Source organism: Camelus bactrianus, chromosome 32 (assembly GCF_048773025.1).
Source record: "Camelus bactrianus isolate YW-2024 breed Bactrian camel chromosome 32, ASM4877302v1, whole genome shotgun sequence".
Lineage (NCBI taxonomy): Eukaryota > Metazoa > Chordata > Mammalia > Artiodactyla > Camelidae > Camelus > Camelus bactrianus.
The window spans coordinates 6,503,824-6,528,460 of record NC_133570.1 but is presented as its reverse complement, the minus strand read 5'-3'; the positions used below and the strand labels follow the sequence as shown (position 1 = coordinate 6,528,460).

Below are 24,637 nucleotides of genomic sequence, written 5' to 3'. Positions count from 1 at the left end.
CTGTGTGGAATTTAGAAATACATAGATACAGAGAATACAGTCTGGAAGAACACATAGGAAAAGGTCTGGAAGGAACTGGTAACGGTGGCTACTTCTGGAGAAAGGGGAGAACACAGGATAGGGGTGTATTCAAAGCTGACTCTGGTCATAGCTGCAGTATTTTAATTTTTAATGAGGATAATGTCTTCATGTTTACTTGTGAAATTAAACATTAATTCAAACTGAAGAGGGCCTGGGGAGCATCTTGCCATTAATGTTGGAGTCTTGGTCTTATCTCGCCGTGGTGGGACCCAGCACCAAAGAGTGCAGGAGGGGGCGTGGCCTTTTACCTTCCAGAAGCCCCAGCTGGTGTTGCAGGGGCCTCTCAGTCCAAAGGCCTCACCTTCTCAAAGTGGTCGGGGTCTCTCTGCCCCCATCCACCTCATCCAGTTCTGGGGGGTTTCCTTGATTGGTTGAACATAGAGGGCTGCTTTGGCACTGAAGAAGTCAAAAGTGGTTAAAAGGCAGCCTCCTCTGTACAGATTACTTATTAATTACAGGTGGAAAGCTGGTCACTGTGCAGTGGAGAAAGCAGGTGGACACCGCCTCTCCCAAGCAGTCAAAGTTCACACCACAGACACCATGTCCCTTCTGATGGGGACGCTGAGGACACAGTGTCGCTTTAGTGGCATCTCTGTCCCAAATGCATAACCAAAACTCAGTCATGAGGAAATATCAGACAAACCTAGATAGAGCGACATTCTCCAGAACAACTGGACGGAACTCTTTAAAAATACTGCTGTCATGAAAGACAGAAGTTGGGGCGCTGGTCCAGGCTGCAGTCATACAAGGCATGACATCCAACTGGGTCCATGGTCTGGGGGGAAATTGCCATCAAGAGATAGTCACCATCCCAATTTGAATTTGGATGTTGTTTGAAGTCATCATATTGTATTGTATCAAAGTTACATTTTCTGTATTTGATAATTGGAGATACAAGGGAATGTCACGTCCTTAGGAAATACGCACTGAAGTGTTTAGGAGCCTGTGGTCTACCAGGAACTTCCATAAGGCTTAGAACAGGAGGCGGCAAACTCTTTTGGCAAAAAAGGCCAAGTAGTGAGCATTCTGGGCTTTCCAGGCCACGCGGTCTCTGTCACAACCACTCGCTCTGCTGTTGCAGCGACAGAGCAGCCGCAGACAGTGTATCTATGAACGGGCATGGCTGTGCTCCAATCAAATTTATTTATGGGTACTGAAGTTTCAATTTCATGTGCTTTTCACATGTCATGAAATAGCCTTCTTTTGATTTTCTTCAACCAGGCAAAAGTCATTTCTAGCTCACTGCCCATGCAAAATCAGTTGCCCAGATTTGGCCAGTGGGCTTAGTTTACTGATGGCCTGTTATAGAAAAAGAGCACACACACACGCACCTACGTGGGGGATAAAGCAAATATGTCACAAGGTTAACGGTGGTGAATCTGGGTGAAAAGTATGAGGGAGTTCTTTGTCCTCTTACGAGTCTTTTGAAGTTTGAAATTACCTAAAAATTGAAAGTTAAATTTAAAAAGAGACATGATTTTCCTCTCTGGGGGTCCAGGAAGGAGTGAGGAAACTCTGTAAATCCAGGGGACCGAGCCCTCTCACCTGGGGGCCAAGGGAGACTTGCTCACAACATTCTTCCTTGTTGCTCCCAACTGTCATTTATTCACTTCATGGCCTTCACTATTTCTTATTTTCTGGCTTAACCTTCGTATCTAGGAACCCTCTTGGCAGATATGAGAGTTTAGGCTCTGGCCTCACTGTTTGACCATCCCCCCGTTTTCTCTCCTTCTGATAAGTGCATTTCTCTAGCACCCAAGGAAATCGCCACTTTAAATATGTTCATTGTATTATTGTTTTTAATTTTATGGTCCCTGTCCCCTCCATTGTTTTCTCTAAATTGTTGGTGTTTGTCTTAGGTCATCAGAACTCTAGAGGAAACTGGCTGTTTTCCTGCGTATGGTGTTATTTTGGGGGAGGTGTGCTGTGGCAACAATGTGGAGAAGTCACTGTGTTCCACTCCCCCTGCTTTGGGGTGAAGTCTCTCATATTTCCTCTGGCCTTGTGGCCCTGAGTGGTTATTTCCAGGAATAAGACACTGAGTTTATCGGGGTGACTGTGCCTGGGATGGGGAGGGCTGGCTTCAAGGAAAGAGGTATGTCCTTTTCTTAGTTGACACAGCAAGAACTCTCTTCATTGCTAGGATCAGAAACCCAGCTCAAACTGGACTAAGTGAAAAGGAATTTATTGACTCACAGAACCAAGAGTATTAGATAGCATGACACTCAGATCTGGTAGATCCAAGGGCTGAAAGGATGCTGTGAGAATTCTGTCTCCTGCCATGTCTCAACTCTGTTTTCCTATTTGGCTTCATTCTTAGGCAGGCTCTCGCCACTCAGCAGCCCCAGGTGTACCTTCTATCAGATGAGCAAACCCAGGAGAAAGGGGTATCTCTAAACCAACACTTTTAGGTAAAGTCCCAGGGTTGACTCTCATTTGCCCAATTTGAGCCATGTGCCTGCCTCTGAACCAGTTAGTTGCCAGGGGATTCGAGGATACTGATTGGCCAAGCCTGAATCACATGATCACTCTTGGCATGGGGACTGTTAGCTCTCTTCAAACCATCTGGACTAGGAATTGACAAGAGGGGGCTGACTCCTCAGGGGCATATTTGGTGGTTGTTCCCATCAGGAGGGATGGCCCCTGTGCAGGAAAAGACCCAGCAGGTCCTTATTATACAAGTGCTGTGCTGGCTTCCCCAGAGCCAGTCCCAGTTTTATAAGGCACGTCTTTAATAGTTGTAGTTGTAGCATCTGAACTGTCAAACTGTGACTTCTGTAGTCACATCCCCTGACACAAGCACACGGTGAAAAACGACCCCTTTATGTTCTCCTGTATACCCTGCCTGGGCCCCTCCATCCCTCAGGAAACCCACAGGATCTACAGGCAGAAGCTGGAGGAGCTGACGGCACTCCAGACGCTGTGCAGCTGCTCCATCAACAAGCAGAAGACGCGGCTGAAGGACTTGAAGCACACACTCCAGAGGTAGGCGGGGCTGCAACTGAAAGGCTCCCCTGGCTTTAAGGAACAGAATCCCAAGTCAAAACTGGCTTGAGCAGAGAATGGAAATCTTGATGGAAAAAAACCAAGAGTAGCTTCAGGCATGACTTGATCTGGGGGGGGTCAAAGGGTGTTTTTAGGAATCTGGCTTTTTTCCCTCTGAAATCTGCCTTCCTTAAGATTGGCGTCACTCTCAGGCTGTGGTGGTCACTGAGATGGCCACCAGCAGTGCCAGGCTTTTATCCTGTAGCCTTTCTTCCTACTGGCTTGGCCAGCCCAGCAGAATGAGAACTCGTCTTTCAGCAGAAGTTCTGGGTGGGAGCCTCATTGGCTGAATTGGTTACGTGCCCATCTGCAAACCAGTCATTGAGCCTCTTTTTAGGCAACTCTCGGTCATATACTCAGTTTATGGGATAGGACAGCCCTACTTGAACCATATGGGAGGGGAGAGAGGATAAGATGTAGTTCCCCAGAGGAAAGTTGTTAAGAGAAGTCCTATTGGGCAGGTAAATAGCAAGTACCCTTCTCCTGGGTGTGGGGGCTCACCCCCCCAGGGGCTCTGGTGAGGGGGTCAGAAGTCCAGCATTCCTGGTGGGGATATGCTTGAGCTCATGGCTTCCTTCAGTTCCTGAGGCCAGGGTCACCTGTTCACTTCCCCGCCCCTTGTCTTCATGATTTGGGAAGTGCTCTCATCCCCCGCAGGTGAAGGGGTCCAGTGGATGCTGTGACCCCTTAAGGAGGCAGGGAGATAGGCTCTCAGTGGCTTGTCCCAGGTCACTTAGCTGGCCCTCCATTCCAGAGTTTGTGACTCCTGGTCAATTCTTCCCTTCCCTCATGGACAATTTTTGGGACGGTTACTGATTATACCCCTAACCTTGACTGGCCATTTTGGAAATGGGGGCCCATTAGTCACAGGGTATAGTGTGGATGGTCCATGTAATGACATCACCCTGCCTTGGAAAAACACGTCACCGACGGCAGGACTCAGGAGTCTTTTATCAGCCTTGGCACTGCTGATAATTCTTTGCTGCTGAGGGCCGTCCTGTGCTTTGTAGGATGTTTAGCAGCCTCCCTGGCCTCCGCCCATTAGATGCCAGTAGAGCCCTCCACCCGTTTGACAACCAGAATGTTCCCAGACATTGTGTAGTTTCCCAAGTTGAGAACCACTGGGTTAGAAGGTTGACCCATAAGATGGGTTCTTACGCGAAGGACCCCTGCGATTCTGAGAACGTCTATGACTTGTTTTTCTAGTTTTGAGATTAAATATCACCAAAGAATAACAGTTAGACCTTGATTGGTTGACTGCTCATACTTTTAAAGCACCTTCCTGTCTGTCCTGTTAGTAATCTCCGGGTTGTTCCTATAGACCAGCAAGAAGGATAGTATCGCCAAGAGATGTCCACTGAGCTTGTACTATGTGTCAGGTGTTCTAAATGTTTTGCATTTCATTTGCTTACTTAATCCTCAGATGCCATTGTCTGCAAGGTAGGACCGATGTCATCTCTGTTTTGAGGAGTGGAAAATAAGACAGAGGTTAAAGGACATCCCCAAGGTCATAAGGCTGGCAGGAGGCCAGCATCAAGCCCAGAGAATACAGATGGAGAATTGAGGCTGCCAGAAGCACTGAGATGGAAAGATGGGAGGGCTGTGCCCAGAGCTTCCAGATTCTTCCTTCAGCCTGAGTAACGCCCCTGTTTCTCCTGTGCCCACATCTCTGACCACAGGTACAAGCGTCATGCCAGTCGGGAGGAGGCAGAGCTCATTCAGCAGATGGGCGCCAGCATCAAGGAGCGGCAGAATGTCTTCTTTGACATGGAGGCCTACCTGCCCAAGAGGAACGGGTAGGAGCCAGGAGCTTACCCCCTCCCCCGGCCGGCGCTGTGGGCAGACGCTCAGGCCTGGAGCGTCTGGTCCATGTGGCTCCTGCCTCCCTGTTGGGGCTTGAATTTGAGGGGGAAAGGAGGAAACAAGGTCAGGAAAGAGAAGGAAGCTTCCTCACGTGTTCCTCCATGAACCCAGGAAGGGACCTCGGCCCCCACCACGTGTAGTGACATTCCTGGGAGGGCTTTTTCAAGGAACCAGATGAAGGAGCTGGTTCCCGGCATCTGCCACATGCCTGGTGCCACCTGGGGTCAAGGGGAAAGGTATCCTCTCTCAAGAGAACAAACATTTATTCAGGGCCTGCTGTGTGCCCGGCATCGTGCGCTCTTGACGTCACTCACTGCATCCTCAACATCCGGGTGCGTCAGATCCAGGAGTCCCCGGTCTGCGAGGGCCAGAGTCATTAGGGCGTCTCTTGCGCAGGTGGCCAAGCCTGGGCTGACATCTGACTCCAGAGCCTGTGTTCTTTCCATCTTCCTCCTTCAGAGAAGTCCCATCTCCTTCCTCAAGTGGCATCACCGCCACCCTGTTCCAGAGAGAGATTCTGACAGTGTTGTATCATGACCTGACGTGGACTGCTAAACGCATGTCCTGTCACTTCACTCTGACCTCTTTTCTCGGTTTGGCCTAGCACTGAATCAGAGCCTCCTATCAGAGCCAACCCTCTCGTCTTATCCTTTTTTACTGTATTTGGTTAAAAACTCCATGCGTTGGATGGTGATAATTTTCTACATAATGAAATAGCATGACCTTGTTTTATAGTGTGACTCAAATCCACTTTCCCAGCTCCAATCTCTCTAGTCCTCTGTGCCTCTCACATTAGTCAGGAATCCTTGGATGACAAATGACAGAAAACCCAAGTCAAATTTGCTTAATTAAAAATAACAGATTTATTGTAAACTGACTATAACTCAGTAAAAAAAAATAGCAGATTTATTGGCTCATGTAACTAAAAAGTCCAGGTACAGCTGTAGGTATGGTTGGATCCTGCTGCTCAAATGTTAGGCAGCGTCTCTCACTTAGCTTTCTTTTTCTGAGTGGGTGAGTTTTATTCTTGGGCAGGCTTTCTCTACAGGTTGGCCCCAGCAGCTCTGCGTTTGCATCCTACCTGCTTAGCAAATCCAGTAAAGAAAGCCTCTTTGTTCTTTAGCAGTTCTGGGGAAAGTCCCAATACGGACTCTCATTGGTCTAGATGGTGTCATGTGATCATTATTCGCCCAGTCAGAGGGTTGTACCCCTTTAACTGGCTGAGCCTGGGTCATGTGCCTTACCCTAGGGCCTAGGGAAAAAAGCGATTCTCTGAAGGGAAGTTGTAGTGCCTTTTCAGGCACTATATATTGAGACTATATATATGGTGGGAAAAATGCATGGCTTTGAGGGGAGGGTATAGCTCAGTGGTAGAGCATGTGCTTAGCATGCACAAGGTCCTGGGTTCAACCCCCAGTACCTCCATTAAAATAAATAAATTAATTAATTAATTTTAAAAAAGCCTAGTTACCACCCCCCCACACACACACACACAAAAGACACTAGGAAAAAATTTTTTTAAATGCATGGCTTTTCTACACTTCTACTCCAGGTACAGCTGACTGAAGATGCCCCTAGAATTTACTTATAGCTAGAAAGAAGGTTTTTTTTGTTCCCTTTTCTCCTCTCAAACTTCTACTCATCCTTCAAAACCCAGTTCAAATCTTACTATACGTCAGTGAAGCCTTTCCAAACCCCTCTCCCTCTGTGGAATTAATCTTTCTTCCCCTGAGCTCTCATAACCCTTCATTTGCACCTTTACTAGTGTGTTAGAGTATAGGCTATTGTCACAGAAGCCTTACAGTACAATGGCTGTGACTTGTGAAGTTTTTGTCTCATGCACAAAGCCAGAGGGGAGTAGGCCAAGAGTGGTGGGTTCCTGAGGGAGTTGTCCTCATCTGCATGGCCAGAGCTGGCTCGCACCATCACATTCTCAGGCAGCGGGGAGGAGTTGGGCAGCAGAGGACAAGCAGATCCCTTTTCACAAAAAGCGTTTGCCATTTCCTAGTGAAGCCAAACACATACATACCCTGCAGCCCAGAAATTCCACCCCTAGGGGTATATATATATATATATTTATACACCCAATGGAAGTGAGTGCTGAGCGTTCACAGCAAGGAAGCCAGACACAAAAGGCCACACGTTGCATGTGTCCATTTATACAAAATGTCCAGCATAGGCACATCCATAGAGACGAGAAGTAGATAGTGGTTGCCAGGGGCTGGGAAGAGTGGGGAATGGGAGTGACTGCTCATGGGTGTGCGCCTACTTTTGGGGTGATGAAAATGTTCTGGAATTAGGTGATGCTGATGGCTACAGAACATTGTAAATATACTAGAAAGCATTACATTGTACAATTTGTTTTTACTTAAAAATTTTTTAATGTTATGGTATGTGAATTGCACCTTGAGTTAGGAAAAAAAAAACAGGATGTTCACAGCAGCTGTATTTATAATGGTTGAAAACTGAAAACAAGCCGAACATTCATCAGTGGTAGAGTGAAGACGAGAATGGATAAGTTATGGTTCCTCTCCTCCATGGAGTAATAGACACAGTGCGGAAGAAGGAACCACTGATGCAGACAACCTGGATGAACCTCGCAGACACAACATTGAGGGAAAGAAGCCAGGCATAAAGTAGAACACATTCTATACATTTATGTGAAAATATAAAAAATAGGCAAAACGAATCCACGGTGATAGAAAACATAACAGTGGCACCCCTTGGCGGGGGTGCTGGCTGGGACGGGGTACGAGGGAGCCTTCTGGGGCTGGAAGCATTTTATTCCTTGACCTGGGTGTTGGTTACACAGTTGTATAAATATGTAAAAATTCATCGTGTTATATACTTAAGATTTGTGTACTTAGAGACGGTCTTTTGTAAACTGAACTAGAGGTCGTACACATGCCTTTGCCTCATTGGCCAGAGCTTAGTCACATGCTCACGTTAGCTGCAAAGGAGGCTGGGAAATATGGTCTCTAAGCCATGTGAAATGGGGGGAAATGGGTTAATCCTGACGGTCAGGTCACAGTTGTCATGTTCTCTAGTTAATCACTGTTCATTCTCACTCGAGGTGAGGCTTTTACCTCTGAGCTTAGCACCCTGTTGTCTAACACCCGGTGCTCAGTGCTGGGCTCGCTCGGCTGGAATGTTTTGGGCTGGGGCCCACTCCCCGGGCTGTTAAAGACCGTGGCGGTCCTCACAGGTCTTTCCTTCTAGGCTCTACTTAAATCTGGTTCTCGGCAATGTGAACGTGACCCTTCTCAGCAACCAGGCCAAGTAAGTACCCCAGACGCCGCTCCGCCTGACTTCACGGAATCCAGGCATTTTGCTTTTTCAGCCCAGGAGAGATGGGACCAAGCTGGTACTTTTGCAGAAATAGAAAAGCATTCAGAGTGGGGACTGCGACTGTTGGTTTTCCTGATGCTCTCCTCAGTGGGTAGGCCACCTTCCTTCCTTTCAAAGGGTCAGCGTGTTGGGTGGACAGCAGTGCCAGTTTCCTGTGAGAAGTGGCCCCCAGTCCATTGCACACCTTATCACGCACATTTCTCCCAAGGAGGAGGCAGTCCTGTCCACTTAAAATCTATCACTTTCCAGGGGAAATGGAGCCATGGCTTTTCTGCTGCGATGGCTAACTGGGGAGGAGATCCTGTTTCTGCTCCCTGCCCTTCATGGGCTTGGAGCCATAAACCAGGATTCCAGGGACCTAGGAAGCTTTGCACATTGGCCCGCTTTCCCTACTTGATCATCACCATCAATTCAAAGTCTCTCCCTTAGTGTGATCAGCAGGTCAACGATCTGACGGGGCGAGGGTCCTGCCCCCAGGTGGGATATAGTTATGTGACCTTTCCTGGGGGTGTCTATCACTGCAGATTTGCCTACAAGGACGAGTATGAGAAGTTCAAGCTCTACCTGACCATCATCCTGCTCCTGGGAGCTGTGGCATGTCGATTTGTCCTGCATTACAGGTGACGGCTGTGGTGGCGTGTGCGTGGGCATGTGGTGGGGGGGAGAAGGGGGCTGTGAGAGCGGGATCCAGGGCCACTCCCGCCTCTCCAGCGTTTGGTATGATGAGGTATAGCGTAGAGAAAGGTCATTTCTTATAGGAAACAGCAGTCCTGTCTGCCCGACAGCCATCCAACAAATACCTACTGAAGGCTGCTGGAGAGGCCTTGTAACATAGGAGTTAAGAAAGAACCCAATGTGATCCATCCATACAATGAATATTATTTGGCCACAAAAAAGGAATGAAGTACTGACACACACACTGCAACATGGAGGAACCTTAAAAACATGATGCTGAGTGGAAGAAGCCAGACGCAAAAGGTCACATGCTGTGTGGTCCCATTCATAAGAAATGTCCAGAACAGGCAAATGCCATAGCGATGGAAAATGGGCTAGTGGCTGCCAGGGGCTGGGAGCAGGGGAATGGGGAGTGACTGCTAAGGGATGCAGGGGTTTTTGTGGAGTGGTGAGAACATTCTGAAACTAGATAGTGGTAATGATCGCACAACGCTGTGGATATACTAAAAACCACTGAGTTACATACTTGAAAAGTGTGAATTTTATGGTATATGAATTACATCTCAGTTACAAGAAGAAAGAGGGGAGGAAGAAAGAGGAAGGAAGAAAATGAAGAGAAGAAAGAATGAGATAGATGGACCACAGACCTCCTGGGTTTGGTCCTGACTTTGAGACTTACTGGCTGTTGCCAAGGGCGGGTGCCCTCTGGGTGCCTCAGTCTCCCCATCTGTAGAACAAAGGTGTCAGCAGGCCCTGCCTCACTGGGCTGTTGCAACAGTTCGGTGCGTTAACCCCGCGTGTGGCTCCGCCCTGCGCCTGGCACCCGGTGGTGCTGCTCAGAGGTCAGCTGCTCTGTTCAAGCAGGACGAGGCCAGTGAGCTCGCTGTGCTGCCCCAGGAGCTTTCCTTTCCCCCTCTGGTCCCGGGTTTTCTGCCGTGAGGGGAGGCAGCCAAGTATGGCTTTGGCATTTGGCCCAAGTGTCAAGGGTTTATTTCCTGGCAGGTGCTTGGCTGGGAGTCCTGTTGCCGGACTGGCCACTTGAGCGTCCAAAGGCCCTTTCAGGCCCTGGGTCCGTGCCCGCCTGCTGCCTCAGGCCTGGCCCGTTTCCCTGGAGGGCAAAGGCTGCTCACGTTAGTAATGCCTGCTCACACGCCCCCAGAAGGGGTAAACGTTCTTGGTGTGCAACCAGATTTCCTTGCGCTGGGACCTCTAGGGGCCTCAAAGGACAAACCTGTGGTGGTTGTCAAGTTCTGAGGCTCCCTGAGGGCCTGGTGTCTCCATTTTGCCCCAGTCCTTTCTGATTCCTTTCCTGGCCTGCCGTCACAAGGCACCACAAGCTGGGGGGCTCAAAACAACAGAAATACATCCTCTCCCTGTTCTGGGGGCCAGAAGTCTGAAGTGAAGGTGTTGGCAGGGCCGTGCTCTCTCCGAGGGCTCTAGGGGAGGACTCCGCCTTGCCTCTCCTGGCTCCCGGTGGCCCGCAGTCCTGCTGTTCCCTTGGCTTAAAGCTGTTTGATTCCAGTCTCTGCCTCTGTCGTCACATGGCCACCTGCCCTCTTTGTCTCTCTCGTGGTCTTCTTACGAGGATACAGTCACTGGATTTAGGGCCCACCCTAACCCAGTATAACCCATCTTAACTAATTACATTTACAAAGACCCTATTTCCAAATAAGGTTATATTCTGAGGTCTTGGGTGGATATGAATTTGGGGGGGGAGACTCTTCAATCCACTGCACCTTCTATGGGTTAAAAATAGGGCAGGGGAAGAGGGGCTGGAAGGGCAGCGCATCCTTGGGCCTCAGTTTCCTCATCTGTAAAATGGGAAGTAGGACTTTCTGAGATTGGATTCCCTCAGAAGAGACCCCCCAAGACAAGCATCGAGTGCCAGTAGTTTATTCAGGAGGTGATCCCGGGAAGCACTGGCAGGGGAATGGAATTGAGGAGGGGAAGGCACCTGGAGTTCAGTGCTGCTGGGGGACAGCGTAGAGCATGCCTCAGTTTATCCCAACCAAGGGGTGAGGGAGCAGAGGTATTTATCTAACCCCCTGTTCCTTCATCTGCTGTCAATCAAGGGAGGAGTGACTCCCAGAGAGTGTTAATCTCCACCCTTTACCCTCCTGATCTGCCTCTCAACCAGCAGAGTGAACTCTGGTTCTGGCTGTTGGAAGTCATGCAGACAGGCCTGGATGGGGTCAGTGCACCTGCCACGGGAGCCAGCCCTGTAGGTTGTTCAAGGATCCAGAGAGATGGTCTGTGTAAAATGCCTGCAGTGTTGCAAGTTCCCAGTTACTGGTGCTGGCCCAGCGTGGCAGGCTGAAATACGGTCCCCAGAGATATGCATGTTGGAATCTCCAGAACCTGTGAAGGTGTGACCTTATGCGGCAGAAGGCCTTTGCAGATGATTAAGTTAAGAATCTTGCGATAGGGGGATTATCCTGGATTATCTGGGGGCCCAGTATAATCATAAGGGTCCCAATAAGAGGGAAGTAGGAGGGTCAGAATCAGAGGAGGTGTGATGACAGAGGCAGAGGTCAGAGTGACATGGGGCTGTGCCGCGGGGAAGGCAGGTGGCTTCTGGAAGCTGGCGAAGGCAAAGAAATGGATTCTGCCCCAGAAGCTCCAGAAGGAACATAGCTCTGCGGACCTGTTTCAGACTTTGACCTCCAGGACTGTAAGAGAGTAAGTGTGTGTTCCTTTAAGCCACTGAGCGTGTGCTCATTTGTGACCCCAGCAACAGAAAACTCACATGCTCTGGCAGAGCAGACCGAGACCAGCACCTCAAGCATGTCCCTGAAGTGCCGGGGCCATAAAACTATTTCCACCCCTGTCTCCAGTGGAAAATACCCTGGGAACCCCCAGTCACTCCCAGGCCTGTCTCTTGCCTGGAGTTACCTAAGTGACTGTCTGCACGGGGAGACTGTCCCCTCTCCTCTGTTTCCTGCTCAAGTCAAGTAGGCTTCTGATTTCCTCAGAGTTAGGCATCTGGGACTCACTTTTTGAACTTTGGACACTCTGTGGTGCTTCCAAAATTATTATGACAGGGAATTCATAGCGCTTCCTATGCCCAGGCATGGTAGTAAGCACTTTCCGTACTCAATTCAGCTAATGCTCCCAGCAGCCCACCCAGGAGGTGCTGCGACTCTCCCCACCTTACAGGTGGAGAAGTAACAGTGCAGGAGAACCACTCACTTGTCCTTGGTCCCACAGCTGGGAAGAGACAGAGTCTGGATTTGAACTCCAGTCTGTTCCTGACCCTCCCAAGATCGCCTCTGTGGGTGAGGGTTCAGTGGGGTTGGGAGTCTGTCGTCTCTGACCATGAAACAGGGTCACATAGCTTAAAAGACACCTCCCAATGTCTTTTTTTTTTTAGGATAGATAGCATTTAGTATATCAAATTGATTATTTGATCTAAGCTTTAAACAAATATGTTAATATACACATTTATGCAATGTGTAGCATTTATGCTTTAATTTTCTATGAAATTAAAAGTGGAACAATGTAAGTGAGCATACTATGTACATGTATCCATTTCAACAGGTCAAATTTAGTTATTATCAATTCTAATGAAAGCACATTTCCATATATTTAACCTTCAAGTTCCTGCTCAAATGTCATCCCTTCTTTGGGGACTTTACACATTTAATGAAATAGGAGCCTGTTATCTTCATTCTCTCAACCCCTTCCAAACGTCTCCCAGCGTCTTTTATTATTGTTAAAGTTGTGTCCTCCCATTTCCCTCCCAGGGCCTTTATAGTTGGGGAAAAGGATCTCCCAGTCTGGGGAGAGAAATGGAGGAGGTCGGGGTGTCCTCCCTCCCCTGCACAGTCATTTCTGTCCCCACACCGAGTGAGTGTGTGACACCAGGAGGTACAGAGTTGCCTCCTGCTAGAAGGTAGAGCCTTTGTTGAGTTCCCAGTCAGTCTGAGGGGCTGTCTGCTAAAGGCTCTCTCCTGGGATCCTTCACCCAGGAGTGCCCACAAGAGGGGTTAGCCTTCCTATTGTACAGATGGCAAAGCTGAGGCCAGGCAGGCCTCTGACAGGGTCACACACAGTGTGTCTGTGGCTCTCCCCTCTGACCAGGGCACAGCACGACTCCAGCGGCCCTATTCTGTTCTCCTTTAGGACCAGCTCTGCCCAGCTGCAGGCTTTGGTCACCGTAGAGGAGGCAGGGAGGGGGTTCTTAAGTTCATCTTACAGTTGAGACCATACGAATCTTTTTGCATGTGCAACAAAGTTTACAGATGGTTTCACGTGTTGGCTTCACGTGTTGGAGGAAGTTTATGTATTAACACTGCGGACAGTTTAAAATAGCATATTAGGTTTCCTGCTTAAAGTCTTTCTATTGCCATTCCGCCAGAAATTTCAGTAGGAATTAAGAAGAGAGACAGGTTGTCGTGGTCAGGGAAGGAGAGGGAACCTCCGCTAGAGCCTTCAGGGCTGGTAGGAGTCAGGCAGAGAGGTGAGGAGGGAGATGGGCACTTTAGGTGGGGAAGAGACCCCCGCTGCCTTCCCGGGGTCGCCGGGCCTGTCCGGAGGCACGCCTGTGCCTGGCGTGTCTTGTCCTGGTTCGCTGTTCAGTTGTTGGAGGGGGGGGGACAGCCGTCCCTGGTGCTCATGCCTGCCCTGCTCCCCGGGGCCGTTTGTCTACACTAGGGTGACGGACGAAGTCTTCAACTTCCTGCTGGTGTGGTATTACTGCACCCTGACGATTCGGGAGAGTATTCTCATCAGCAATGGCTCGAGGTAACTGGGGGCCTGGCTCTATGGGGGTGTAGGAGGAGCCAGAGGGAACTGTGTCACGGAGGTGAGGGCTGTCACCCTGAACCTGCCTGCCCTTCCTCCCTTGGGCGGCAGGGGTGGCGGGTGGCGGGTGGGTATTGCGGCACTTCAGGCCCAGGGAGGAGGAAAACTGTGTCTGCTGCTCCCACTTCCCTTGCTTTGTTTGGTCAGTCTTCTCTTTTCTTGCTTCCAAGAAACTATAACTCAAACAGCCTTCACACAATAGGAAATTTATTTGCTCTTATCAATGAATGAGTCCATTGGGACTGACTTCAGGTAAGGCTTAATCCAGGTGCTCAGATCATGTCTTCAGGGCCAACTTTCTCTCTTTCTCTCTACCTATGCCTTCTACTGTGTTATGTTTATTCCCAGGTTCCAGATAGGAGCACCCAGCAGCTCCAGGCTCACCTCTTTATTTCTAGCATTCCCAGCAAAATAGGGCACATTCTCCTCTTCCAAGAGTCTCACTGGGTCCTGTTGGCACTCACTTATCTCATGCCTGTCTCTGAGCCAATCACTGTGACCAGAGAACGCACTGCTGTGACTGGCTGTTTGTGAGCCTTGTGCCCACGCCAGGGCCGTCACTGGACATCCAGAAGCTGAGTGTGAGGAGTGGTTCCCCAGAGGAAGATTAGGGTATTGCCACCAGAAGGATGAATGGATTCTGATGAGAAAAGTGGACGGTCCCCCACAGGGAGATGAGAGTCTTGGGACTGAGCTACGACCCACGACTTGCCACTTGCAGGACCCATTTTCCACAGGTCTGGTGTCTTTCTGGGGTATGCACTTGCTCCTCTACACACCATTCTTACCCCTGAAACAAAAAGTGACAGCCTCCCAACCCTCCCCGCTCCCTGCTTCCTTGGGGGCTGCTGAGGAACAGCCAGGAGCTGTGTATTTAAGATTGGGGTGTTTGCCAGGCACCCAAGTAATTTGCCACCTTCTCACTTTTCTGCCCAGTGGTCTCTTATGGCAGACCCTTGCCCTGCGAGGCCTTACCCCGAATGTAGAGCCAGGAGGTAAGGACCGGGGGAGCGGCGGTTCTGAGGGGCGCAGCCCTGTAGTTTGTAGCCCTTTAGATAAGATCAGTGTTTCTCAAACTGCGCCCACTCTTGCCCCTTGCACAGCAGTTTGCCATGTTGTTTTGTATCACCTGGATGGTAATTTTCTCCCATTTTAAATCAGCCATCTCCTTTTTTTTTTGTTTTTGTTTTTACTTAAATAAATACTAATTTACTTTAAAAGGAAACTTTATTTCACCACCATACGTGGAAAACCAGGATCAATTGCAGAGAGGAGGAAGTGGTGTAAACATACTTCTTCATTGTCTAATTTACTCGTCAGTCATTCTTGCTTCCTGAAGGCCCTGAGCCTGAGGCCTGCTCTCTCTCTCAGGTGTGTGTACATGTGTATGAAGGGAGATGAGCAGATCTCCAGGGGCGTTAAAGATGTCCTAGCATTTAACCAAGACTCTCTGCTTGACTTGGGAGAATGGAAAGAATGGAGAAGATGACTTCTTATCGTGTGATTCAGTATCATTTAGTGTTACACTCAAGTGCCATCTAAAACTTGGTGGTACGTGCCCCATGCTTTGGGAAACACTGAAGTAGAAGCTCTTACCAAATAAATAACACTTGTAGTTTTCCTTAATTTTAGTGAACAGTATCTTCCTGCTTTTGGGTGTGGTTGGAGGGCAGCCAGGATAGTACACAGTGGGGAAATGGGCCCAGGGCAGTTGGTGAGGCTTTCTTGTTACTAATTCGCTTTCTGCACCCCTGGGCTTGCTGTCATACTTGACGCTTCCTCCTTCTGATGGACTCATACGAAGAGTGTTCAGAGCATGCTGCACCTCTAATGGTCACTAACACTTCAGTAAGGGTTATTCTGGTTAGCTTTTTTCTGGTATGACATGTGAATGGGCGGTTACCCAAGAGGAGGGAACAGGACTGAGTGGAGGTCCCTGCAAGTGTGGGACACACCTGTAAGACAGGAGAGGGGACCAAAGAGGGAAAGTGGGGTTCCAAAGCCCTCATTTGCCTGACACTTTAGTGGGGCCTTTTCAGGGGCCTCCCTAGAGCTGGTACTCTGATGTGACACAGGAGGGGTTGTTTCTGAACTTGTCGTGGAAAGCTTTGTGTGCGGTCCACTCTGCCCCCGACCTGCCAGTCATCTCACATTTATTGAGCATCTTCTAAGTGCCAGACACTGAGCTAGGGACTCCAAGATGCACACGCTCTGAGCCTTTGGGAGCACTCATAGCGGTTTTTAAAAAGACTATTCACAGCAAACATGCTTCAGGAATCTCAGGTTGTAATGGCACCTTTGCTCCAGACCTGCCTCCCGACTCTGGCCTGGGGCACAGATTCAGATGTTTTGGTGGTGGGGAGTGTGGAGTGAGTGGGATGGGCCTGTAAGGGTGCCTCCTCTTCTGGAACAACTGCGGGAGTTGCAGCCAATTTGTGGGGGCGTGAGGCATGGCAAGTGGACGAATCCGGGTGATTCAAGCTGGTGACTCATCCTCAACATCTGTTGGATGTTTAGCCTCCATCCTCCCCCATCTCCTTCTCAGAGCTGATTTCTCTCCTGAGGGTGGGCAGTGGAGACACGTGGGAGGTTTCCCCTCACACTTGGCCCTTATTAGGGAATAGCTAAGAAACCATTTCAAGAAAGCACAGTGAGGAGGAGGGAGGGGTCTGGACTGGGATGAACGCTACCTTTCTCATCTCTGAAGCGTCCCAGGGCCAGCTCAGGGGCTCAGGGTTGGTACCCAGTAAACACCCCATCGCCTTTGTAGAAATGAACTGAACCCAAACTCTGCGATGAGGGATGGTCCTTGGGGCTATACCAGCGTTCCAAGGACAGCTGGACCTGAGCCATATGTGCTTTCTGGAGGCTTGCTGCTCAGTTTTGGTCTGACTGAGTCTCTTTAGTCCTGTTCCCACTTGCATTGGAGACTTGAATTATGGGTGTTTTGGGGGAAGCTGGCCTAGAGAGTTGGGGGGTTTGGGGGAATGCCCCCATCATAGGATGGAGCCTCCCCATGTGAGATGTAGCACATTAGCTCAACTAGTGCAATGAGCAAGTCAACTTCTCTTGTAAATTTTGCAAATAATGGAAAACCACCTGATGGGAGTAAACATGAAGGGAGATTTATGGGAGCGTATAAGTAGTTCAGGGAGGTCACAAGGGCTCAGTGTTAACAGACCCCCCTCCTTCTCCCTCTTCAGTTGTCCCCTGCACTGGCTCCCAGCAGCCCAGGCCAGCATCCCACCAGATCAGCAAGCCCAGAGAAAAGAGGGCCTTTCTTCTACATGTCTTGATACAGGCTTCTGATTGGCTAGGCTCAGGTCACATGCTCGTCCCTGAACCAATCACTGTGGCCAGAGGGATGCAGAGCCCTGATTGGCTAGCTCTGGGTCATGTGCCCAGATACCATACCTAGCTCTACCCCAGCCACCCAGAGTGTGGGGGTGAGGTGGTTCCCTGAGAGGAGGCCAGGAACCAGAATGGGGAGTGATTGACAGGCAAAACGGCAGATGTCCTCTACCGTTAGTTCTGGGTCAGGGGCAGTAATGAATTGGGGATCATGTTGGCTTTTCTGGCAAGCCACGCCACCAATGCCTATCTCTGATCGGTTTTCACAAGGACCTTTCCTAGGACACAGAGGTGTAGAGGTGGCGGGGGAGGGAGAGAGCCTCTATGTAGAAGCCGTTCCCCACTGCCCGATGACCTGAAGCTCAAAGCCAGAAACAGCCTGGGGTCAACAGTGATTGCTGCACATGCATCATGAACATATGGAAACATGGCTAAGGTGTCCTGAAGGGAGGGAGATGAGCTCTCCAGGCACAGTCCCCAGATGCCAGGACATGCTGTCCCTACTTTCTGGCCATAAATGTGCCACCCTTCCTGGGGCATCTACTGTCTGCTCGTTGAAAAAGCCCACAAGCCCCTACAAGAACGAGCCCAGAGAGTGACTGCTAATGAGCGCAGGGATAAAAATGTCCTAAAACGGATTGTGGTCATGTTTGCACAGCTCTGAACATACTGAAAATCACTGACTTGTGTACTTTAAATGGGGAATTGTACAGCATCTGAATGACATCACAATAGAACTGTTATATAAACACACACACGTGCACAAAACCAGCCCAGAGCCCTGGGGTGTGCAGATGGCCAGTGGGGCTGGTGAATGCACGCTGGGGAAGAGGCCATTTTTAGCCTCTCCCGGTGCCACTGAGCTGTGTTTATTGGTGGCATCTGTCAGCACTGGGCTCTGGGCATAGCGAGCTGTGAAATTAAGAGCTGGGCTCTGAGCACAGCGAGCTGGGAAATTAAAAGCTGCTGCTCAGCCAAGCCTGTTGCCCGGAGCTTGTGTCTGTCTCCGGCCGCTCCCAGACAGAGAGAGGGGATTTCTCAGGGGAGCTCTGGCGGGTAGGACAAAGGAGAATGGGGCTTGGAGACTCCAGGGCTTACGAGGACTTCTTGGTTGCTCTTCAAGCTGAAAGGACGGGCGCACTGTCTTTTCTGTCAGAAAATTAGAGCCAGGGGTCCTCATAGACTCTGACAGACAAGACAGGGACAGGGGGAGGGGGAGCCTGGGAACAAAGAAGTGGATGGACATCTCGTCCTGTACCGTGAGCTCACGTGGTACCTGCACCAGTCTCCTGTTACCTCGGTCCCATGTCCATGGTGGCGTCTAGACCAGCTGCTGCTTTCACCAGCTGCACCTCCTGGACATCACTTTTTTCATTTTGATATTACCGAGTACCTCCTGTTTGCCAGATGCTGTCAGTGCTAGGAATAAAGAGCCACATAAAACCTTGTTCCTCACCATAACTCTTGAGGCATCTACAGGCCATTGCCTGGACACCTGATTTATGGCCAGAGCTATTCTAGGGCCGCAAAGAGAAGAGAGGAGGAAGACCTTGCCCTGCTCTTCTGATGTCTGTGTTTGGTTGGAAGGTTCTAAGACCATGCAGATCCACGAATTAGGACAAATGCAAATCCAATGGCACACCAGTTTTCACTTAATAAGATTGGGAGACACTTTAAAATTTGGTGTCCGGCATTGGTGAGGGCTGGGGAACTTGATAAGTCTCCTCTGCTGCTGCTGGGAGTATAAATTGCGATAGCTGCTCTGGAGGGTAGTTTGACAAGTAACAACACCACCCTATGTACTTCCTGGTAGCCGTCGTGGAGAAATAGCGTCATCACGCTAGGGGACTTCCACAGGATGTCATGGCAGCAGCAAGAATGATAGTGACAGTTCAGGAACAGCTAAGTGGCCTGGCAGAGTCACATCCTGAAAAGTCGTGTCACATTTGAGAAGTCACTGACAGGTCTATAGATACTGGCCTGGGAGTCAAGATAAGAAAGCAAGTTACAGGATGATTTTAGTTAAAGAGAAATTCTAATCCAGGTGCTCATCCCCCGAACCAGCAGATCCTCAGGTCCCCTTGGGGAGCAGCACTGCCCGGGACCCCCTTCCCCACTTGGGCCCCATTCCATTTCTCTCCTGAGAGAAAGTTCTGGAGAGATGATGGTTGACTACTGCTCCTACAAGGATGCCTCGGGCATCCCCACCCCTACTGCCTGGTCCCTGGGAGGAAGGAGTCCGGCTGCTCCCAGGGTGCATTTGACAAAGCACATGGCTGTCATGTTGTGTTTCAATAACTGAGCTCCTGGAGAGGGGTCAGGGAGGCCAGCAGAGGCCTGAGACGCACTCAGGGATTTTGAAGAATAAAGGCTGCCTGTGATGCTGGGGAGGGGGTGACAACCAGGCTCCCTCCACCACTGTGGAGTGAGGGCCCTGAGCAGGGGGACCATTGGGTTCTGACACAAGGACCCTGCAGCTTCTGGTCTGGATGAATGAAGTCCGGGCCTGTGGGCAGGGAGTAGATCGGCTTGGTACATGGGGCTTTCAGAGAAGCTGCGTCTGGGATGGGATGAGATGCTGCGTGTACAGCCAGTATCCATGTGGGGAGCGCAGGGAGCTGCAGCTCTGCGCACTTGTGTGCGTATGTTCTGTATTTACTCAACATGCTTGTTGAGCACCTGCTCTGAGCCAGGTGCCACAGATACATCGCTGAATAAGAAAGACAAAATCCCTGCTCTTTTGAGTGGGGAAGGTTGTTCAGGAACCAAACAGGAAAAAAATAATTTCAGATAGTGGCAAGCACCATGAAGAGAATGAAGTGGGCTAGTGTGATCCAGAGCGGTGCTGTCTAGCCCTTTTAGATAGGTGGCCAGGGAAGGCCTCTTGGAGGAGGTGACACTTGGCCCAAACCTTGAATTTGGACCAGGAGCAGGCAGGCCAAGGGCTTGGGGCAGAGAGAACAGCGGATTTGAAGGCCCCATTAGTCTGCCTGGGCTGCCATGACAAAATACCACCAACTAGGGGACTTGAACAGCACAAATTTATTTTCTCGCTATAATTCTGAAGGCTAGCAGTCCAAGGTCAAGGTGCCAGCAGGACTGGTTTCTCCGGAGGCCGCTCCTTGGCTTGCAGATGGCCACTGCGTCTTCACAGGGCCTTTGCTCTGTGAGCACGCACACCCTTGGCGTCTCGTCCTCTGCTTCGAAAGACACCAGCCCTATTGGATTAGGGCCCCTCCCTTATGACCTCATTTAACCTTCATTACGTCCTAGGTCCAAATATAGTCACATTTTAAGGTCCTAGAGCTAGGATTTCAACACAGCAGTTTGGGGGGATACAGTTCAGCCCATAACAGGCCCTGAGGTAGCAATGGGCTTGGGGGTTTCAGTGAAAAGGATGCCTGGAGCCTCTTAGGTGGGGGCCAGGCAGGGGGGCTTGGTGTCGTGGTGAGGTTCGAGGTGTGTTCTGAAGGTAGTGGGAAGCTGCTGGAGGCCCAGGTGCCTCTCTGGGTCTCTGATTGTTCGGCTCGTGGGACAGAGAGAGGGGAAAGTCATGGCCTGGGTAGTTTCTTGTTCCAAGAGGCTTGCCTCTGGGCCACAGAGCACCGCCCACAGACACCAGCTGGGAAGCAGGGAGACACCTGCGCTTCTCTCCCTGCCTGAGCGCCTTCTCCTTCTCTTCTCTCTGAGAATCAAAGGCTGGTGGGTGTCTCACCACTATGTGTCCACGTTCCTGTCTGGAGTGATGCTGACCTGGTGAGTGTCTCTGCTGTGCCCCGGGCCTCTGCTCACTCCCCCGGGAGCCAGTGAATGGGGACTGGTGGTGGGCAAGGGGGCCCAGATGCAGAGCTTTTTGCGCCAAGAAGGAAAGCGTGAGCCTACAATGGGGCTGCAGGGACACCCCAAGCCTGCTGGGGAGTTTTCCGAGGAACATCCTGTCTGCCTGCTGGCCAGGACAGAGGCGACAGGGAGCAAGTCTGGACAGAGCAAGTGCAGGGGTGAGGCTGTAGCAGTGGGCGGGGAACTGGTGGGAACTGAGGCTTCACAATGCCTACGCGAGCTCCCCTGGTTCCAGAGTGGGTTAAAGCAGTGATGGAGACTGCCTGGTCCAGCCCCAGGGACACGTGATAAAGAAGGTAGAAATTGGGTTTAAAATCTGTTTTTCTCTCTTGGTTGGAGCAGAGGTGGGGCAGGATGAACAAGTGATTTCACGGCGGGCCTCATCTTTGCTCTTTTCCCCCACTTCTCTGCAGGCCTGATGGACTCATTTATCAGAAGTTTCGCGATCAGTTTTTAGCCTTCTCCATTTTTCAGAGTGAGTGTGTCTTGCTCAGATTTGGGGTTGGGGGCCCGGTTTCCTGTGGCTTTCACTGTTGGAGGCAGTTGTGTGAAGGGTGTGTCTGTGTGGAAGGGGGATGAGACTGGGGGAGACCCCTGATCCCAGGGGCAGGGGAGGGTCCCGGAAATCCAGAAAGAGCGATCTCCCCCCACTCCCATCAACTCCATCCTGCCACCCAGTCCTCAGCCCCAGGAGAGGAGTGGTTTGACCCCCTCACCCCCAAGAGCTCCAGTCAGTGCCTTTTCCCCTCCAGAGCAGAGCCAGACCAACTGTGCCTTCAGGAACTGAGTGCCGTTGGGAGCACTTTGTTTTCCTCAAAATGGGAATGTATGTTCTTTTTCGCACTGAAGAATAGCTCTGGATTTATATACAATAACGGGTGACCTCTGGGAAGCAGAGTGGGGATGGCTGTGGACAGGGTGGGTGTTTTTACTTTTCACCAAGGACCTGTTTGTTCCCTTTGAATTTTTTACCATGTATGTATTGCCTATTCAAAAATACAGTTTATTTTTAATTTTTTTTCTTTTTTCTGTGGGGGGCAGGAGGTAATTAGGTTTATTTATTTTTTAATGGAAGTACCGGGGATTGAACCCAGGACCTCATGCATGCTAAGCACGAGCTCTTCCGCTGAGGTATACCTTCCCCCCGAATACAATTTAATTTTTAAATAAAGTCCTGGTTACAAACAAACACAAACATACAAGCCAAGAAGGGAAATTAGTTGTAACCCCACCCTTAGGGTATTAACAGATCTATGTCCTTTCAAACATTTTTATTCATAAATATGTATATACACATATACTGCATTCTGTATAGCTTACAAATTTGGGAGCCTTCTACATAGCTGTGCTTATAACCTGGTTTATATTCTTTTACTTTAAAATATTTATCTGTTTATTTATTTATGTGGGGAGGAGTTAATTAGGTTTACTTTTAGAGGAGGTACTGGGGATCGAACCCAGGACCTCGTGAGTGCTAAGCATGCACTCAGCCACTTGAGCTATACCCTACTCCCTGGCTTATATTCTTTTAACAATCATCATGGGTATTTTTCGTCAGCACACAGAATTCTGCCTCATTTTTAGTGACTACAAAGTACCCCATTGTATGGAACTCTCTCTCTCGTGTCTTGGCATTGCCCATGGCTCCCAGCATGATGCCACCATTCCACAAGCATCCACTGAATGCCTACTGCATGCCGAAGGAGAGCTCCAGAAGCCTTGTTCAGGCTCAGTTGGGTTTTCAGATGACCTGTTTGTTCCCTTTGAATTTTATACTGTGTCCTTATTATGGTATAAAATTTGTATCTTGTATTCTGGATGAGGGATAAAGCAGATTCAGACCTGTGTGTGTGGTGTGTGTTGGGGGGGGTGGGTGGGAGGGGGCTGTACCCCCGCCCCCGCCCCGGCAGTGAAGACCCCCCGCCTGCGGTGGAGGTGTGGCTGGGCCCTCCAGGCCCTGAGCTGGGCACTGTGCTCCCCCTGCAGGCTGTGTCCAGTTCCTGCAGTATTATTACCAGAGGGGCTGCCTCTACCGACTGCGGGCCCTGGGGGAGAGGAATCACCTGGACCTCACGGTGGGTGAGTAGCCAGGCCTGGGGATGGGGAGACAAGCACTGGCCCTCCCCACGCCCCTAGACCTTGCCCCGCACTCCTCACTGGGAGCAGGTGCCAGTTAGAACCTAACAAGATCTGCCACGTGCAAAGCCAGGGCTGCCGGCCTCACCCCAATTGCTTTTCCTAATTCCTCGTGGGTTCCGTTTCAGCCGATGAGCGCGAGGCCGGCTGTGTGCCAGGCCTCTGATGCTGGCCTCTAGCTTTTCCGTTTTAAATACCTATTTTTTGTCTGTTTTATGATGTACGTAATGTTAGTCTAGTGTTTTTGCACTTACACAATTTATGTATGATTACACATAAATATTTGTAAAAAAAAATACATGTATATACATCGGAAAGGGTGGGCTTAACTTGAACTCATAGGGCTGGGTGTCCCATTGGAAAAGCTCAGAGACCCCTCATCTAAACTTTCAGGGGAGAATGTTTTTAAGAAGAGTCTACTATCTTTTGAAATGGTCATTTACATTGAATTATTCTGCAGAGTAGGCCCTGTTTTGTCAAAACTCGATGGAAATGATGCATGCAAAGGCTGATAATAACATGCAAAATCCCTTGTGAATTAAAGTATTAAAAACCTAGTGTTTGGCTCATCAGCATTGGTAAGGGTTGTCTGCCCACTTGGTTCGTGGTGACTTGAGGCACTGAGAGCCATCAGGCCCAGTGGCAGGTGTCTGAGGAGGTGAGGGCTCTGCCCCTCCCCTGCCCATGTGTCTCAGAACTGGCTGATCTCAGAGTGACTGGTGTGGCTGGGCCACCTCACACGGGCACTTCGCTCCCTCCTTCCTCTCCACAGAAGGATTTCAGTCCTGGATGTGGCGAGGCCTCACCTTCCTTCTGCCTTTCCTGTTCTGCGGCCACGTGAGTCCCCTTGGAGTTTGTGGGTTCCCCCTGCGCTGGGCTAACCTGTGGGGAGCAGGTCTTTAGGCCCCCCCACCTCTCTCATCAGCCATTCCCAAGCTGGCCCCACGGGGTCCTGGGGCTAGGGTGGCCCCTGGGTCCAGGGGTGCCAGAGCTCGGCACCAGCTTGCCCAGCCCCAGGTTCTCAAGCTGCTCTGGCCTAGGATGCCCCAGTTTCATTTAGGGGGGCTTTTAGCGTCTCAGGGCAGTTGAGAGCAGAAGCTGGGGGGCTTGGCCCCCCTCCCTGGGCTTTCCCACGTGGGGCTCCGGGGTGATTGGGTGGGGCGAGCAGTGCCTACCTCCCCTCTTTCCAGTTCTGGCAGCTCTACAACGCCGTCACGTTATTTGAGCTCTCCAGCCATGAGGAATGCAGAGAATGGCAGGTATGTGTGTGTGTGTGTGTGTGTGTGTGTGTGTGTGTGTGTGTGTGTGTGTGTGTGTGTTGGTTGCAGGGGAAGGTTGGGTCCGCATGGGGAGAATTCCTTCCTCAGCCACCCACCTCCCCACTTCTGTGGGGCCTACTCTGCTCAGCTCCTGGGGCTTGGGAGACCATGGGAGGGAATTCAGGAGGCTAGAGAGCCCCTTAGTGATCTGAGAAGCCCAAGGAGGTTTGCACTAT

At 50.4% G+C, this 24,637-nt stretch overlaps 1 protein-coding gene across 2 annotated transcripts in view; it reads left to right on the top strand.

Annotated features, from left to right (window-relative positions):
- The window catches only part of TMEM120B (transmembrane protein 120B), a 42,099-nt gene that overhangs the window by 13,543 nt on the left and 3,919 nt on the right, over positions 1-24,637 (top strand). Inside the window, exons 2-11 of one of the 2 annotated variants that reach the window (XM_045506438.2) lie at positions 2,948-3,066; positions 4,806-4,922; positions 8,209-8,268; positions 8,862-8,957; positions 13,666-13,755; positions 20,857-20,922; positions 21,420-21,481; positions 22,993-23,081; positions 23,915-23,979; positions 24,333-24,401. In XM_045506438.2, the coding sequence (XP_045362394.2) occupies positions 2,948-3,066; positions 4,806-4,922; positions 8,209-8,268; positions 8,862-8,957; positions 13,666-13,755; positions 20,857-20,922; positions 21,420-21,481; positions 22,993-23,081; positions 23,915-23,979; positions 24,333-24,401 (833 nt within the window). Of the gene's footprint in view, positions 1-2,947; positions 3,067-4,805; positions 4,923-8,208; positions 8,269-8,861; positions 8,958-13,665; positions 13,756-20,856; positions 20,923-21,419; positions 21,482-22,992; positions 23,086-23,914; positions 23,980-24,332; positions 24,402-24,637 lie in introns of both variants that reach the window. The other variant, XM_010969672.3, reaches the window with a different exon arrangement.